General features: G+C 34.5%; 1 protein-coding gene across 1 annotated transcript in view; it reads right to left on the minus strand.

Moving 5' to 3' along the window:
- The window catches only part of LOC145263624 (ribosome biogenesis protein WDR12 homolog), a 49,028-nt gene that overhangs the window by 25,813 nt on the left and 5,714 nt on the right, over positions 1-17,501 (minus strand). The window contains exons 2-4 of the mRNA XM_080120467.1: positions 5,875-5,960; positions 2,789-2,895; positions 1,971-2,077 (exon numbers count right to left, since the gene is read on the minus strand). Coding sequence (XP_079976593.1) covers positions 1,971-2,077; positions 2,789-2,895; positions 5,875-5,960 — 300 coding nt within the window. The remainder of the gene's footprint in view (positions 1-1,970; positions 2,078-2,788; positions 2,896-5,874; positions 5,961-17,501) is intronic.

Genomic DNA, 17,501 nt, shown 5'->3' on the forward strand with positions numbered 1-17,501 from the left:
TACAATATGGTTGTCTTCAAGTCCAATGTAAACAAGTTCTTGATGAACCGTTCCCTTAAGTAATCCAATTTACTAAATTTCCACTACTAATGATTACTATGTTATAATCCCATTGACTACTGGACACCTATTAACCCTTATCCTCGAGTGGCCTTCAGGCCTTGATAAGTGATCTTATGCATGGAGTATTGTACATCATATCTGGGTTGGTGCATCAACTACTAGCCCCCCCCTCCCCCCAGACAGGGTCTAAAAAAAAAAAAAAAAAAAAAAGTCTGCAACCTAACAGGTACCTCACTATCACCCAACATCCAACCCCTGTACCATCACTGCAATGTTGCATCTCTATGCCTGTTTTTAATGGAATGTGCTCTGATAAACTTATTGCACATGTACCTTTCTGATGAATATACCCCCTCCCAACAAACCTAACAAGCAGCAAAATTCCACCCCTTCACTGTTGACGCTCCTAGATGCCAGGAAGCCTTCTATTCTAATAGCTTCTTCCCTCACTGCTAGATTTTAGAATTCCATATCTGCTTTCCTGACTCTATTAACATGCAAAAGTTTAAATGTAATGTGAACAAACTTTTTCTTATCTACTCATGTGGTCCCGTTAGATTGCAAACAGCTGCCCCTTACATGAAAATGGCAATACATATGGGGTGAACAAGAATTTAAAAAAAAGAAGAAAATGGGAAAACGCAGGGCTCTACGGACAAATTTATCCTTAGTTGACCTTTGACAACTAAATATTTTCATTCACTAGCCAAATAGAAAAGTCACTAGCCAAACCCACATGGTTTTTGGAGTATGACATCTTCGTTCCGTGACAAGTACATACATCATAAAGATTTTTCTTCATTATTTTTAAAAAATAAGTATAATTCTAAATATGCACCAAATTTTATGTTGAGATTTAAAAACGTATAAACATTTGAATTTCTTCAGTTTTTTTTAAACAGCCTTTGTTAAAAAATATATATTGTTTTATTAAATTTATATTGTTTAGATAATTTGACTTTGCTCATTTTATTAAAAAAATAAAGGTTGAAACAACATTTGTCATGCGATAATGAGTTTTGACGATTGTTCTTGAAAAACAAAAGATAAGCATTTTATTATTTCAAGTCGACACTTGGAAAAATCAACTGTTGTAGTTGCAATGTAAAGCCCTGAAATCTGATTTCTCTTTGTTATTGCCACCCTTTTCTCTTTCGCCGATTTGTTTCTACTCACTGAACTTGTATCAAATTGATTGTTACCTGCACTAATTTTTCCCTTGGCTGCATAAATTTGAACCCTTGATTGCATAAATTTGTACCCTTGATTGTATTTGTACCCCTGGTTGCATAAATTTGTACCCTTGATTGTATTTGTACCCCTGGTTGCATAAATTTGCACCCTTGATTGTCTTTGTACTCCTGGTTGCATAAATTTGCACTCCTGGTTGCATAAATTTGCACCCTTGATTGTATAAATTTGTACCCTTCATTGCATTTGTACACCTGGTAACATAAATTTGCACTCCTGGTTGCATAAATTTGTACCCTTGATTGTATTTGTACCCTTGATTGTATAAATTTGTACCCTTGATTGCATTTGTATCCCTGGTTGCATAAATTTGCACCCTTGATTGTATTTGTACCCCTGGTTGCATAAATTTGCACTCCTGGTTGCATAAATTTGCACCCTTGATTGTATTTGTACCCCTGGTTGCATAAATTTGCACTCCTGGTTGCATAAATTTGCACCCTTGATTGTATTTGTACCCTTGATTGTATAAATTTGTACCCTTGATTGTATAAATTTGCACCCTTGATTGCATAAATGTGCACCCTTGATTGCATAAATTTGCACTCTTGATTGCATAAATTTGTACCCTTGATTGTATAAATTTGCACCCTTGGTTGCATAAATTTGCACCCTTGATTGCATAAATTTGCACACACACAAAAATAAGTACTTACTATTGTAAACTGCCCTCCAGGCAACTAACCCAGTCATTATGAATCAATGAATCTTCAGGTTGTGGTGCTGGGTTTCTCTCGATATATTCAATTTCTATCACAGTTTCCTAAAAAGAACACAAAGATACATCACAAACAGATATAAAAAGAAAAATAACAAAGATACATCACAAACAGATATAAAAAGAACACAAAGATACATCACAAACAGATATAAAAATAAAAATAAAAATTTCAGTACATTTTTTTTTTTTTTTACAGATTTGTTTCATTATGCAGAAACAATCTTATTATTATGTCAATATTGATTCTTCTCGTGCATATACTCCTCAGAAAAATTAGAAATTTTGTGCTTATAAAGAACAAAATACGTAATAATATAATGTTGAAAAAAAGAAAAAAAATTCATAGAAGACTCAACATTGTGGCTGTTTCGCAGCCATCTTTCTAGTTTTCTCATGATTTTTTTTCTGTTATTTTCAGGTTTTATGGTATCTTTGTTTATTGAATTGTAAGGTGAAAGTACAGAATAGTTATAAAAACACCCTCCCCTCCCCATGTTAAGAATGGCTTTCTAAATAATGTTAGTATTTCACCACCTGAATAATGGCTTTCTAAATAATGTTAGTATTTCAGGCCTGTAAAATGCATAAGTATCCTTTTGTTTATCAAATTGTTAGGTGAAAGTCCAGAATAGTTATAGAAAACGCTCTACTCTCCCTATATTAAAAATGACTTTCTAAATAATAACATTATTTCACCACGGCCTGTACTCTGCATAAGTACAAAAATAAATAAAAAAATATGGACTGACTCACGGCAGGAATATTTTTCTCCTGAATGCGTTGTTGTAGCGGAACTTTCAGAAATTCCCCGTTGATTAGAAAATCAAATTCAATCAAGGAAGAAATATACGTTGTGCTTTCTGGTGGGAAAAGAAAAAAGAAAGAAAATTTGATATTAAAAAATGTTAAATTCAACACACTGCTATGAAAAACTCAACACTCTACTATTAAAACTGTAGAACACGACGCACTGCTAACAACACTTGCTACTCTTAACACCATAAGAGCAGACATAATTTTACAGATCTTTTTAAATTTTTGATGAATGATTTTCAGTCATTTCTTTTTAGTTCAAATTTAGTAACTCTGTAATCTTAACTTCATCTGAGTGTACATCATAATGCTTGCTTGCATGCATCATCATCATCAGTAGGTTTTATTTTACAAACTTTTAACAGCCATTGTTCGGGATTCGATATTATTTATCAAAACTGTAGAACACAATGTACTGCTAACAACACTTGCTACTCTTAACGCCATAAGAGCAGACATTCTTGGCCTTCAAACCAAGATCAAAATGTAGTTAAACAAATTACTTTTTTTGTTTATAAATTTTGATGTTTATGTATTTTCATTCATGTCATTGTTTGAAAAAAAAAAAAAAAAAAAAACCAAAAAAAACCCCACACACAGGATATGATTTGTGAATCTTAGGAATGATGACCCCCCCCCCACTAACCCCACCTCCTCCTCCCGGTGTGCTTGAGGTATTTCGGTGAATGAGAACTTTAGCTCGGATCAAGCATAAACAAGCAAAGGTACAGGAATGAGGATGACCATAGACACCCCATCCCCAGTTTTTAAATGGCCTTGTGCCAATTTTCTTGTTTATTACAGAATGTAACGGTTTGAAATATAAAATCATAAGATAAACACACACACACATACATATATATATATATATATATATATATGGACATCGTATTTGGGTAAAAGGATTTCTTCTTCACTTCCTTCATCTTTTAGTGTTATGCAAAGATAGTTTTCCGTTTTAACCCGTACTTTCGTATTTTTATTTCTTATTCATTAATTATTTATTTTTGTTTTAATTTTCCCTTTTTTTTTTTCCTAATTCTTTTTTTCCAATTATCATATAATTTTATTCCTATATTTATGCGTGTTTATTTTAATATTGTTTTTTTTTGCTTAGTGTTTGAATTCATATTATATTACCTAATGCAGGGGAGGTCACTCTCGTGGTATCATTTTTTTTTTATATCTAGGATTACCTCCCTTGCACCCCCCCCCCCCAAATCTGCTCTAGTGCGTGAAATTAAACATTTGTTTCTGTGCAAACACCCGTGGATTACATCTAGTCTTTTGATTTAATAATTTTTCTTTTGATATTAGTATATGGTAAGATTCTAATATACATAAGTTGCATCTTTTCGATTTGCTAGGTTTATATTTTTTCCCCTTATCAATTATTGACCATCTTAATTTATATTCAGTTTTATTTTCCTTTAATTCCTTATTCCATATTGCTAAAGTGGTTGAGTTTTTCTTTGTTTTTTTTCCAGTTGTTTTCATTATTACTATTGGTTCTGTTTCTATTTTCATTATAGTAGTTGTAGTTGTCACTATTGTTATGATCCTTTCTACCATCGTTTTCATTTTTATTGTTTTCGTTATTTGTGGTATTCTTTTCTTTCTCAGTTTCATTTTTAAACGATGCTAGGTGATTACGATATCTGTCCATAAAGCAAGTTCCGATGCTCCCCAGATATACTTTAGTTTCATTATCTGTTATAACTTCACAGTTGTATACTACGTGTAACGTTAAACAGTTCCCCCTCATTGGACATTCATTAGGGTCCCGGCAGTTACATTCTTTTACATTGTTAGATTCATTTTCTTTCCTATTTCTGTTGTTCAAAAATTTGTTTAATTTTGCGTTATTTGAGCCAATTATGGTATTTGTTAAGTTAGCAGACGTTGAGAAGGATAGCTTAACAGTGTTTTTATTAATTTTCTTACTTTGTTTACTCCCTTGCGGAAAATTTTTGTCTATAATTTGGTAAAATTCCCTTGAGATGTTATTTTTTTATATGGTGGCTGAACGATGAATTGAACCACGTCTGGCTCTTCCTTCTATTTTTCGTTTTAACTTCTCTTTCAGTTTTATTATGGTCTATCTTTTCATTTTTCTTTTTTGTGTTTATTGTATGTTTTATTTTTTCATTTGTTTTTGCTCTTTTTTTTCCGTTTTTATATTTCCTCATCGACATGTTGTAAGATATTACATTTGCATTGTTTATTGTTCTTTCTGTGCCTATGTTATTGTTTTGAGTTTCCTTAACAAATTTAATTTGTTCTTTATATCCTGATCAAGCTAAGGTTTGGTTGTAATATTCCTTGTTTTTATTGAATAATTCTTCATTTTGTGATATTTTGGATATACGCTCTGTCCCTATTAAATAGACACATTGAGTTTAACTCAAAATTAATGGTGACTGGTTTTAAAATAACAATCTAGACCCGTTAAACAAAAACGGTATACATTGAAAGTAACGACATTTCAAAAACAAACTTTAAAAAAAAAAAAAATAAATAAATATATATATATATATATATATATATATAAATTACACCCCTACAGCTATAAAACTTTCTTATATTTATCAACATCACCTCTGACCACTCGAGTTGTTTTTGGGGGTTCCTGCGTAAGCTGTCTCAGCATAGAAATTGTCAAAAAAAGTCCCACAAGATTAAGTCCCCTGGCTTTCTACGGTTGATTTTCGGATTTCTCAGTCAAAAAATCCTACAAGGTGCAATTTTCTAGGCACAAAACTAAAAACTTTTAAAAAATTGCAATTTTGTAACGATGGGCAGTCCGATCACGATGCGTCGCAACAGTCCTTTTTCTGCCTCTTGGTCTTATTTTGGCTGGGCTCAAAAACAGGGTCTGAAAATTGGTGGTTCATCATAACTTATGTATATCTTACAGGAGTCAAAAGGATAAAAAAAAATTGGTGGGGGGAGTGGCCTGGGTGGCATGGGATGTCCCTGTTGCTTCATTACACAAATCAGAAAGGGATGTAATCTTCGGTGCTTACCTTTCAACAAGCTATTCACCAACGAATTCAGTTCTTTCGGACCGACATTGTCAGGCACAGAAAATGGAGCGTCAGGAACAGAATATCTATCAAAGACAGAAAACATAAAATATTTTAATTTAAAAAAAAAAATAATCGTTCAATTTTTGAAGGATATCCTCAAATTGCATTTTAAACTTTAATTCAAGCCATTATATAAAAAATAGCCTGGGTGCCCGGCATTACCTAGGTGCTTAGAGGTGTGTGTTGAGCAAAAAAAAGAAAAAAGTGGTAGTAGGAAGACAGACTCGAACCCATACCGCGAGGGAGGGTTAGGAAGTGAGTTAAAGGAGCAAATTATGGGGTGGGTCTTGGTGGGTAGTTGTAAGGCTATAATACAAAATTTCAGAATACGAATATATATTACATAATACGTAGCAATAATTCTTGTTATTAGATATACAGGGAGTGGGTTGGGGTATAAGGCAGAGGTATAAGGATAGGGTAGCAAAGTTTTTGGAGGTGATAAAAGGACAAAAAAAAATTTAGGATGTGGGTGATTGGCGTGGTGGGATGATAGGGAGGAAATGTACTATTAATCTATTATATCTATAAAAGTGAACGTGTCTTTCTGTCTGTACATTTCCCTACGCAATAAATCTGCCAATTTTAAGTCTACAGACTCGAAATTTGATATACAGGGTACTGAGATTTGGGAAAATCTTTGTGATCAGTTTTTGGCCAGAAATTTGGCTGTTAAGGGGTCAAAGTTCAACGATTTAACCTTTGAGAACTCTACCAAACTCCAACAATTTTGGGTCTAAACACTTGAAATTTTAGATATAGGTTCCTTAGATATGGATCTAACTTAATAACTTGATTTGAGCCCAAAACAATAAATGTTAAGGGATCAAAGATACAAAAATTGACCGTTTTATTTTATTTTTTTTCCTCAACATAACCTCCAAACACCCGGGCAACGCTGGGCTGAAATGCTAGTAATAATAATAACAATAATAATAACAATAATTAAAACAATAATTAAAACTACCCACCCCATAACTTGCTCCTTTAACTCACTTCCTAACCGTTTGTTAGCCTTTTTTTTTAAAGAGCTATAAGCTCTTGTTATATATATATATATATATATATAAAAATAAATAAATAAATGAATTATTAAAAAAAATTTTTTTTTTTTTACATAGTAGTCACCACTTATCAAGGCCCTTAGGCCACTCTAGGATGAGGGTTAAAGAGTTACAGTAGTCAATAGGACAATATCGTAGTAATCGTTAGTAGTGTAAACTTGGAACGGCTTATCAAGAACTTTTTTTATGAATGGACGACCATATTGCGATCAGCTGGAAAGCAAGCAAACGGAAGAAAGTTCCACAGGCGTACACTTCTAAGAAAGAAGCTTTGTTCATGGAGTCTACGTTTTAATTTAGGCACAGATAAAGAGTGGGGGAAAATATTGATAGTGTTTCTCGCGAAAGTTTAGCGAGGGGGGGGGAGGGACCAGAGATTGGAGCTCAGACGAGCACTTGCCACGATAAAGTAGACAGGCTCACAACGTCTCTTCTGTGAGAAAGAAGAAGTTGTAGGGAAGAGAAAAGGCCATCCCCTACTAGGCTACGAAATCTATTTTGAACTCTGTTCCGTCTGCCTGCTTCCCACCTGACTACAACTTGGATGTGTTCAAGTCCAACATTAACAAATTCCTAATGAACCGCCCCCTTAAGTAAACACTTCATCAAATCTCCACACTAATGTAATGTACTTGCAATAACCCTTATCCTTGAGTGGCTTCCGGGCCTTGATAAGTGGGGACCACTGTGTAAAAAAAAAAAAAAAAGACAAGCTCTTCTAGCAGCTCTTAACCAGATGTGGCAACAATGCTCCATCCTTGGACATACCTGGCTCTTAGGTAGAGAATTGAATCAGCAGTGAAATATCTACTAGATTGATAGAAGGATCGCACCATTTTTCCAGCAACCTTGGCAACAGATTTGATGTATGTGTTTCATTTCAGACCAGGAGTAAAGGTCCAGCCCAGAAGCTTGTCAAAACATGGAGCCTCCCCAAGACGAGAGCCATTCTTTTCACTTGATGCCAAATGGGGATCAGAGCATTGATGATGTAACGATAGAAACTTGGTTTTAGATGCATTAAAAGCAACCAGCCACTTCTTTCCCCATTGTACCACGTGCTCAAGATCAGAGGAGAGAAAATCAGAGAGAACTTGGTCGTTTTTGTTTTTTTTACATGGAGGTCACCACTTACCAAGGCCGGGAGCCCACTCAGGGATAAGGGTTATTGCGTGTACAGTAATCAATGAGATAGTATTGTAGTAATCATTAGTATTGGAGATTTGATAGAGTGTCTTACTTAAGGGGGTGGTTTGTCAGGAATTTATTTATGTTGGACTTGAAGACATCCAAGTTTTAGTCAGGTGGGAAACAGGCGAACGGAAGAGAGTTCCACAGTCGTGCACTTCTGAGAAAGAAGCTTTGTTCATGGAATCTACGTTATGGCCTTTGATGTCCTGTCACAGATGGTAGTGTTATCAGCATAAATGTCTACGAATGATGTAAGGATGTGATTTGGATGATCATTAATGTAGATCAGGAAGAGAGTTGAACCCAGGATGGACCCCTGAGGGACTCCAGCATTAATATTATAAGCTGATTTCAGCTCATCACTCTTATGAACGTATCAGAGAGAAATGATTTAATAATTGAGACATTTGCAATATATATATATATATATATATATATATATATATATATATATATATATATATATATAAGAGCAAACAGTTAATGAAATATGTTAAAAAACACTTTGAAATGAGTTAAAAACATATTTAATCTGAAAAGGAAACACTAGATAAATGGATAGTCCTTAATCCGCGGAGTTTCAACGTAATACTTTTCTTCTCATCAGAGGGTAGGAATTAACAAAATGCGGGATCGGATTTTGTATGCAGAAGTATTTGATGAAACAACAAGTAAGTCAAAGATCTTACTTGAAAACAAAATAAGTTAAGCAGAGGGAATATGTTTTTTTTTTTTTTTTTTTTCTTTACACAGTGATCACCACTTATCAAGGCCCGGAAGCCACTCAGGGATAAGGGTTATTGCAAGTACATCACGTTAGTGAGGAGATTTTATGAAGTGTTTAATTAGGGGGGCGGTTCATTAGGAATTTGTTAACATTAGACTTGAAGACATCCAAGTTGTAGTCCGGAGGGAAGCAGGCAGACGGAACAGAGTTCCACAGGCGTGCAGTTCTAAGAAAGAAGCTTTGCTCATGAAATCCGCGTTTTGATTTAGGCACAGATATAGAGTGGGGGAAATTTTTCACAGTGGATTCAGCTAGACGGGTGATTTTCGTGAAAGTTTGGCGAGGGGGGACCAGGGATTGGAGTTCAGACGAGCACCTGCCATGAAAATAACGATAAAACAAGGATAGGCTCGCAACGTCTCTTCTGTGGGAGAGGGGTTGCAGGGTAAAGAAAAAGGTGATTACACATGAATGGATAGTCTGGTGGAATGGTTGGTTGTTTTTATTTTACGGCATATCAACCCATTTCGGGTTATTTAATGCCGAATCCAAAGATTTTGAAGAAAATTTTTTTAATAGAATGTATTTGTTGTTTTCACATCAGCTTCTATTTAACCCATAGTTGGGACCCTAACAGGTACTACAACTCCGGGTCAGAGTGGACCTGGGAGCAATGGTAATTAAAGGGTGGCTCCACACTCTCCAAAGCCCACAAGCTGGCGCCTCACCACTGGATATAGTTTAAGGTCATATCCAGGACCCCCATTGAGGGACTTTTACCCTCTGCAGAGAGGCAGTCGGCGTATTCTAATGCCCCACCGACAGGGCCTAGTCTGGTGGAAGATAAAAAATCCAGTGACGGTAAAATCCAAATGTAAAACTTCAAGAAAGTTAAAAGAATTTCCATTTGTACAAGTAAAATCCAAGGAAATCCCGTAATTGGAAGATATATATATATATATATATATATATATATATATATATATATGTATATATATATATATTAGTGATGCATGTAGTCTTTAAATGATGGCCGCTGCACAAGTAGAAGTGAATCATGGGGGAGAGTGGGGTTTGCTATAAAACTTCCCTGTTGGAATATTTGGTTCAATTGCTGCTTTGAACCATTCAGTCGCCTCTTTTGTACACAGATCTGCAGGAAGAGAAAAGTTATTACTCCATGGAGCATCTATGACGTGATACCCGCCAGCCTATCTTGTCATTTTGAATAATAGCCCTTCCACTTGGGGTCAAAAGTTTAGGGTAACGCCTACCAAATATTACAACGTGATCAGCATTCATGAGTGGGCAATGGGAATTTGGGTGGGTATGCACTTATGTTACCGTGCTATTTTTTAAAAAATATTATTTTCAAATTAAATTCAAATTTTATATTTTTTTTTACTAAATTGTTTGGTGAAAGTACAGATTAATTACAAAACACTCTCCCTTCCTTATGTTAAGAACGGCTTTCTAAATAATATTATTTCAGCACGGTAACATAAGTGCTGGAATTTGTTTGAAATTTGAAACTGTGGTCAGGAATAAATCTAGAAGCAAGGCTTCTTGATCCTGTCGAGCGGAGAAACAGGTTGGGAACGTGACAAGAAATATGTGTGATGCTACCAACTGTATGTGTGTAACTATAGAAACGAAGCCAATTACTGTGGTGGACATTAAAGTCACCAAATACATGTACTTAGGCACTAGTATATAGGGAGAGCGCTGCTGCATCTATACCGTCAGAGAAATCGCTGATTAGGGTCCTGGATCAAACTAATACAGTCTAAAGCGTCTAACAGTCTGGTTGTTTAATTCTAGTTTTCTAATTTTATGAAGTGGTCACTAATTTCAGAATTTAAATTAAAAGAAAAAAAAAAATGCCCTCCAACTCCCAAATTAAAATAATTAAAAATTTTTTGGTGCTAATGCAAAGAGTGATCCGTGCTATTTTTAAAAATCGTATTTCCAAGTTTAATTAAAGTTTTATGTTTTTTTATTCAATTGTAAGGTTAAAGTACAGAATAGGTACAAAACACCCTCCCCATGTTAAGAATGGCTTTTTAAATAACATTATTTCAGCATAGATCACTCTCTGAATGAGTACTAAATTTTTAAAAGTAAAATCTCCGCATTCTCCACATTTATATTTAAAACAGAAAAAAAATAATTTGACAGAGGAAAAATAATACCACCACCCCAATTTTCCCGTTCAAAAATTAAGAAACCATTCAGCTTTATGTCTTGATTTTGTTAACTGACCCAGAAGTGTTTGCTAATTTTATGTAAAATAGTGATAGTGAAACTAAAGACAGTGCCTTAAATGGTTCCACACAAGAGCGTAAAAAAGGCCATATTTGGCCTCAAATGTGAGAAATTATGTAAGCGTCTTCCTCTCTGGGCGTCTGCTGTGCCATCTTCTAATTCTTGGGCATGCGTGAATCACGTCTGAACATGATTTCACGTTATGCCCTCTCCCTCTGCTTCGTATTTAAAGTGTTGAGAAAACTTGAAGCACTTACCTGCGACTCTCAGGAAGAGTGGCAGCAGAAACCTTTTGTGTGGGTGATGACTCTTTTTATATTGGTACTTGTTACGTTTAACTTATTTGATTGGCTAACTGGATTATAAGAGGGATGGAGTGAACTGAATTTTGGTTGTGATTTCAGTTTGGGATTGGAGTTGAAGGAAATTGAATCGTTGCCCTTATTATCAGACAGACAAGGTTCTACAATTTTTACCTAGTCACAGGTCGCAACAAATCACACGTTGCAAAATCCTTGTTAACCTCTACCTTTCAGTGGAGAAAGTTTCCACACGTTGCAACAATGATCTGCAGACCTTGTGCATTTTTTTTTCTCTTCTTCTTCTGTTATTTTTTATTATGGCCGCGGAACAAATGTCTTCCCTTGAGGATTCCTTAGGAATGCAAGAAAAACCGGATCACCTTCTTGAGGCCCTTTTGGATACGGAGGAAAGATATAAAAACATTATCGGATACACATTAGAAAAATTAAAGAAAAGAGTCGCAGTGGATGCGTGTGCCTTGAAGAACACTACAGACAACATAAACGAGTGGCTTTCTAAAGTGGACCAAGTTCAGGAAAACTTGGTTAAATTCCTTCCTAGAGATAGGGTGGCACCGCATGCTTATGACTAGTGGTGGGACGATTAATCGGAATCGTTAATCGTAAGAATCGTGTATTTTGGGAGGTATCGGAATCGCATCGTTAAAAAATACCTTAATTTTCCGATTCCTTCATTACGATTCTTTTAGTCTGATGTTGAAAAAAAGAAAAAAATTTCCTGATATTTCTAACCGCAAGAGAGAAATGTAGCATGTTATAAAAAGAAACCAAAGAAATTTATTATTAACAGGGCAATGCTTAGTGCCCCTCCCTTACAAGGTTCATTCATTCAGATCTATTGTAATCAAAACTACAAAAGAGTTAACTTGAAAAGAAGTATGCAGGGCTCTACATTGCGAGTAAAAATAAAAAAAAACGCTTATCTTTTTGGCGATTGTTTTTTTTTTACTGACAAATCTTCTAATACTGAATAAAAATGCTTTTTCAACTTATATTTTCTTAAAATAAAACGAGCAAAGTCAAATTATTTAAACAGTAAACGGTTTAATAGAACAATGTACTTTTTTTCTTTTTTTAAAAGAAGACTTTTGAAAGAAATATCTCTAAAATGAAATTGATCACGTTGTATTATTTCGCAAAGTTTTGACAGTTGTCGGATTCTTTTGATGTTTCCAAAATATCGACCTCATACCTATCTCTTCCAAACCTAAAGTTATTAAATAACCCCTTCGTTAATTCAAGGGTAATTAATTCAATTCAGTAAAGTTTTTTTTTTTTAATTTCATTGAAATAAAATCCATTTTTTAAATTTTTTTCTCCAGAAAGAGAAAACCCTGAATTTGATTATATTAAAAGCAGAATAATATAATCTTTTTTCTAGGATTTTAAATTGAAACTTCAAAGTGTTTTGCGCAGTTTTTTGCCGAACGAAAAAGAAATTAATATATATATTTTTAAAAGGTTTTGTAATCAATTAATTTTTATGTCTAAATAATATTTACGATTAATTAAATAATTTCATTTTAAAAAAGTATTTATGAATAGAATTTTACTTAAGACTTATAGTTTAGCAATATTGAACCGCATCAACCATGTGTGAATTGAACACAGTCAATCAAAAAAAAAAATTCAAAAGAAAATGCATATTTGCATTTCATTATGTAAACTTTTATACATTGGTTTCAAAAATTAAATTCTATAAGTTTTTTTTGTTAACTACCGGTTGGTACAATTTACCGTCCCATCCCTTTATATTTTTTTCTTTTTGTCTTTTTTAGCGGATTTTTTTTTTTTTTTTTTTTTTACACAGTGATCACCACTTATCAAGGCCCGGAAGCCACTCAGGGATAAGGGTTATTGCAAGTACATTACGTTAGTGTGGAGATTTGATGAAGTGTTTAATTAGGGGGGGCGATTCATTAGGAATTTGTTAACATTGGACTTGAAGACATCCAAGTTGTAGTCCGGAGGGAAGCAGGCAGACGGAACAGAGTTCCACAGGCGTGCAGTTCTAAGAAAGAAGCTTTGTTCATGGAATCCGCGTTTTGATTTAGGCACAGATATAGAGTGGGGGAAATTTTTCACAGTGGATTCAGCTAGACGGGTGTTTTTCATGAAAGATTGGCGAGGGGGGACCAGGGATTGGAGTTCAGACGAGCACCTTCCATGAAAATAATGATAAAACAAGGATAGGCTCGCAACGTCTCTTCTGTGGGAGAGAGGTTGCAGGGTAGAGAAAAGAGCATTCCCCACTAAACCACGAAGACTATTTTGTACTCTGTCAAGGCAGGATAGGCTGTTTTTGGCAGCTCCTGCCCAGATATGGCAACAGTATTCCATCCTTGGACATACTTGGCTTTTATATAGATAGAGAATTGCATCAGTAGTGAGATATCTTCTGGAGCGGTAGAAGGATCCCACCATCTTTCCAGCGACCTTGGCAACAGACTTGATGTACGTGTTCCATTTCAGATCAGGAGTAAAGGTCAAACCCAGAAGCTTGTCAAAACACGGGGCCTCACCCAGACGAGAGCCATCCATCACAATTGATGCCAGCTGGGGATCAGAGCGTTGATGATGTAAGGATAGGAGTTTGGTTTTGGATGCATTAAAGGTAACCAGCCACATCTTCCCCCACTGAACCAGGCGCTCGAGATCAGAGGAGAGAGAATCAGAGAGAACTTTGTCATTTACAGCCTTTGATGTGTTGCCGTAGATGGTCGTGTCATCAGCATAGATGTCAACGAATGATTTAAGTATGTGTTTAGGGAGGTCATTGATGTAGATCAGGAAGAGAGTTGGGCCCAGGATTGACCCCTGAGGGACTCCAGCATTTATATTGCAGGCCTCCGATTTTTGTCCATCTACCACTACTCTTATGAGCCTATCGGAGAGAAATGATTTAATGATTGAGAAAACATTTCCAGTTATACCGTAGATGGAAATCTTGTGAAGTAAACCCTTATGCCATACCTTGTCGAAGGCCTTTGATATGTCAAGAGCAATTGCCCTAGAAAGGAAGCCTTTGTCAAGAGATTCACTAATCCTGTGGGATATAACTGTCAGCACATCTGCGGTAGATCTTGCAGAGCGGAAATCATATTGTGTGTCACTAAGAAGGTTATTCCTGCTGAGGTGGTTGACTATTTCTCTATTTAATATGGATTCCAGCAACTTACTCATAACACACAGGAGACTTATTGGTCTGTACTGAGAGGGAGAGGACTTATCACCTGAATTCTTAAATACAGGGCAAACTGATGAGGTCTTCCAGGAGGTCGGAAAGCACTTCTCCTTAAGGCAGCGCTTAAATAGTTTCGTAAGTATGGGAGCAAGTTCTGGTTGAAGTTTTTTTAACACTATAATTGGGATGCCATCAGGGCCAGTTGCCTTACTAGAATCTAGGTTCTTGATTAGTTTGGCGACCTCATGCACGGATATTTGTATGTTACCTAGCTTGTTCTGTGTTGTAGGAGAAAATATGGGGAGTTGATGGCCTTCGTCGCATAGGGTAGAATTAGCTGCAAAGTTCTTTGCAAATAGTTTGGCCCTGTCTGACGCTGACTAGATGACCTTTGGTCCATTGATAATGGTTGGGATAGAACGCACAACGCCAAAGTCCAAAAAAAGTCTTCCATGGAAACTTTTTGAAGTTGATGAAGATGATGAGTTGAAAGCCATTTGCAAAGTCTGTCAAATTAAAATCTTGCGAGGAATAAAACCATCTAACATGACCACAACCAACATGTTAAAACATTTAACTATGATGCATCCAAATAAATTGGAGGAGCAAAATAAAAAAGAAAAGGAACAAAAAATTACCAACTAGTTACTCAGAGCAGTTTTATTAGTGAGGGTCGAAATCGCAGTGTCTTTTTTTTTTTTTTTGCCTACGTCACCATCTGGGTGTCACCAATTTTTTTTAGCCCTCCTTTACTTCAAAGAGTAAATACAATATATACAACTAAAAAAATAATTTTTAAAAATGCTGATTCTATTCATGAAAAATTCTTTTAACTAGAAATTAAAACTTAGGTAAAGATAGCTGACTGACAGCAACAGGAGCACTGGTTAACTACTGAACCACGTGGAAAGGTGTGGGGGGAGGAAAAAAAGGAAATTAAATGATGATAATAAATTATGATAACCGTCTTTGAAAGGCACTAAACTCCTAAAATTTACTTCTTTAAAATTTTAGGCGGCATTCCCCGGCGATTTTAAAGCACTCTCTCTCTCAAAAAAAAAAAAAAAAAAGATTTAATTTTTAAGTTTGGGAAAGATATATTTATTATAACCGAATTCTTGTATGAAGACTGGATCTACTTTATTGGACGTTAATTTGTGAGATAAGTAATTTTTCAATGTTTAATATGTTGTTAAAGTTTCAATTATCAATTAATTTTTTTTAATTGCGTTTATTTTTCAATTTATTTTTAAAAAACAGGGTTTAAATGTATTTTTCAAGGTAACAAGCTTCGAAAGAAGTCTAATAAAAAAAAAAATCACTTAATTTTTAATTTCGACAACCCTGAGAATTTAATTATTAAAAAAATATTGAAATGTGACATTTTTTTATTTAACATTTCTATTAGTTCAATTAATTTTCTTTCAATAATTCATTTCACTCAACAAACTTCACCATTTTTTTTTTTATCGTTTTCTGTAATTTTGGTAATTATATTTTCTCAATTTTATCTAGTATTTCATTTGTTTTTTATAGTGGTATCATTTTTATATGTGTTCCTTTGATATACCCTATTTCAAAATTAGTTTGGCTAAACTTATTCTTCACGTTAGAAACAACGTGTAAAAGCAATGAAAAAGTAAGAAAAAATAATAGATGTTAACTACTCCTTGTGAATTATGGAGGTCTAAAGAACTGCCGTCACAAATACAACTATCAATAGCCAAACAAAAAATCGTTTTTGAAATTCCTTTAATTGTAACTTTTCGCTATACCTACCTTTTTGGTATAAAACACAAAAACTTTCGATTAATGGTATTTCTCATATATGGTCGTTAACTTTGGAAAGGTTATTTTGTATCTACGGCGCCATGTCACATGGTATATTGTTTTTTTTTTCATTACGCACGTTCATTTATAAATTATTAAATTAAATATTTATCTTTTTTATATTTAATTAGTATACATTTTCTTTCTCTTCCGCTATATTTTTTTTTATTTAATTCATTAAATCTGTTAATTATGAGGACCAAAATAATGAATCGTGTGTATTTATTCTCTAATTTTCTTGTTTTTGTTCTGTTATATAAATTCTATTTTATTTTTTTTTCTGAAGGATAAATTCTATTTTATTTGAGTTTTTTTCTGTATTCCAATTAAGTAAAATAAATTTTCTCGAAAATAGATTTTGCTAAGTTTTCCGTTTAGTTTACTATATAATAATTTTATTTAAACCAAAACACGACGGTGTACTGGTGTAGACATAAAATATCTCTTCCAAAGTTAGGGAACATATTTGGGAACTACCGACCATAAGTATAAAACTACCTGGTATATTTCAAAACAATAATTCCCTAGGAATCGGAATCGGAATCGTTAATCAATATTTTCCTGGAATCGGAATCGTATAAAAATTAGGAATCGTCCCAACACTACTTATGACCTTATCGAATTCAAAGAGGAAGTGGAAAGAGATTTACAAAACTTAACCACAGAGGTTCACAAGGATGATTCTCCTCCCTTCATGCTCCCAAATGTAATGCAGCCATCTCAAGTTGACACCTCTATGTTTAGGCCTAAGGTCAAATGCCCTAGTTTTGATGGCCTGGACTTAGAGAACAAATTTGCATTGAGAGATTTTCTCACTAGGTTTGACTATTGCACTTCGGGATTAAAATCAAGGAGAGAAAAATTAACCTACCTCAAGACTTGTGTTACGGGACGTCCGTTTCGGCTAATACATCATCTTGAGGAGACATCCAATAATTATGATGCCGCGATAAAAATTCTTAAGGATAATTATTGGGATG

The sequence above is a fragment of the Euprymna scolopes genome, chromosome 39 (genome assembly GCF_053919585.1).
Source record: "Euprymna scolopes isolate OS-2025 chromosome 39, ASM5391958v1, whole genome shotgun sequence".
NCBI lineage: Eukaryota > Metazoa > Mollusca > Cephalopoda > Sepiida > Sepiolidae > Euprymna > Euprymna scolopes.